This window comes from Etheostoma spectabile, chromosome 5 (assembly GCF_008692095.1).
Source record: "Etheostoma spectabile isolate EspeVRDwgs_2016 chromosome 5, UIUC_Espe_1.0, whole genome shotgun sequence".
Classification (NCBI taxonomy): domain Eukaryota; kingdom Metazoa; phylum Chordata; class Actinopteri; order Perciformes; family Percidae; genus Etheostoma; species Etheostoma spectabile.
This window is the reverse complement of record NC_045737.1, coordinates 38,009,257-38,010,231: the sequence shown is the minus strand read 5'-3', so window position 1 is coordinate 38,010,231 and position 975 is coordinate 38,009,257. Positions and strand designations below refer to the sequence as shown.

General features: G+C 45.0%; 1 protein-coding gene across 1 annotated transcript in view; it reads right to left on the bottom strand.

The window, feature by feature from the left end:
- The window catches only part of xpo1a (exportin 1 (CRM1 homolog, yeast) a), a 29,726-nt gene that overhangs the window by 3,651 nt on the left and 25,100 nt on the right, over positions 1 to 975 (bottom strand). Inside the window, exon 22 of the mRNA XM_032515263.1 lies at positions 300 to 434. Within this exon, the coding sequence (XP_032371154.1) occupies positions 300 to 434 (135 nt within the window). The remainder of the gene's footprint in view (positions 1 to 299; positions 435 to 975) is intronic.

Below are 975 nucleotides of genomic sequence, written 5' to 3'. Positions count from 1 at the left end.
GAGCGACGTCTCGGTTTGAGTGTCTCATTATTTAAATGAAATGAGCTGGTTTGACCGTAGGAGATGCTGGAAATACGCACTAGTCCAGAACACAAATGAAACAAAACTGAACTAAAAAAGGGAAAAAGTTGTAAAACTCAACTGATTCGGACCAAAGAAAACGAACCACAGGTGTGAAAACGCCCGTAGTCTCAAATTATAATCGGGCAAATATGTGCAAACGTTATATAACAACACACAGAACATTGAATAGTGGGAGTTTTTGGAACTCGGCCATCACATCAGAGTCTTTCGTGTACCTGCGGTGTGCGAGGTGTCAGTGACCACAGAGAAGATGTGTTGGAGGATGTCACAGAAGTACGTCTGGTAGAAGCTCTGCGCCGCTGCCTCCTCCCCGGAGACGTTCTGCAGGAGAGTGTACAGGATCTGGAGACCTGCAGGGGGGACACCGAGACACTCATGAGACCAACAGAGACGTGAAAACAGCCGAAGCGTCTGCACCGATCGGACACAATAAACCCGACTTTTGTGCTTTGTAGTTGACTGAATTCGGTCTCAACTGAGATTTCAGAATTAAATGTGTGAGTGACAGACGTATATTTGCACCTTTTGAAACACGTGTTGTTGCCAGCAGTCCCATGATTACACAAGCTCAACAAAGGATTTGAACAACTTGCAGCTGTGTTTTAACCTTCGTAACAATGTAATTACTAATAATCTTGCGTTATTGGTCAGTGACCTCGCCAATTTTAAGAGTTAATATTGTTTGTGGACAGCAAGAAGATGTTTGCCAAACTGAAACCTCGTCTGAAGATGAGATGTTCCAGCTGCAACGTAAGGGTGTACTTTTTGTCTTTTTCCTTCATAATTAGTCTCGTAGGCTGATTGGTGAGTCACAGCTTGACCCAGTGAGCCTGCACACCAGACAGTTCCAGCAGATAACCGGCTCGATTTGAAATGCCGGCTCCCGCCACT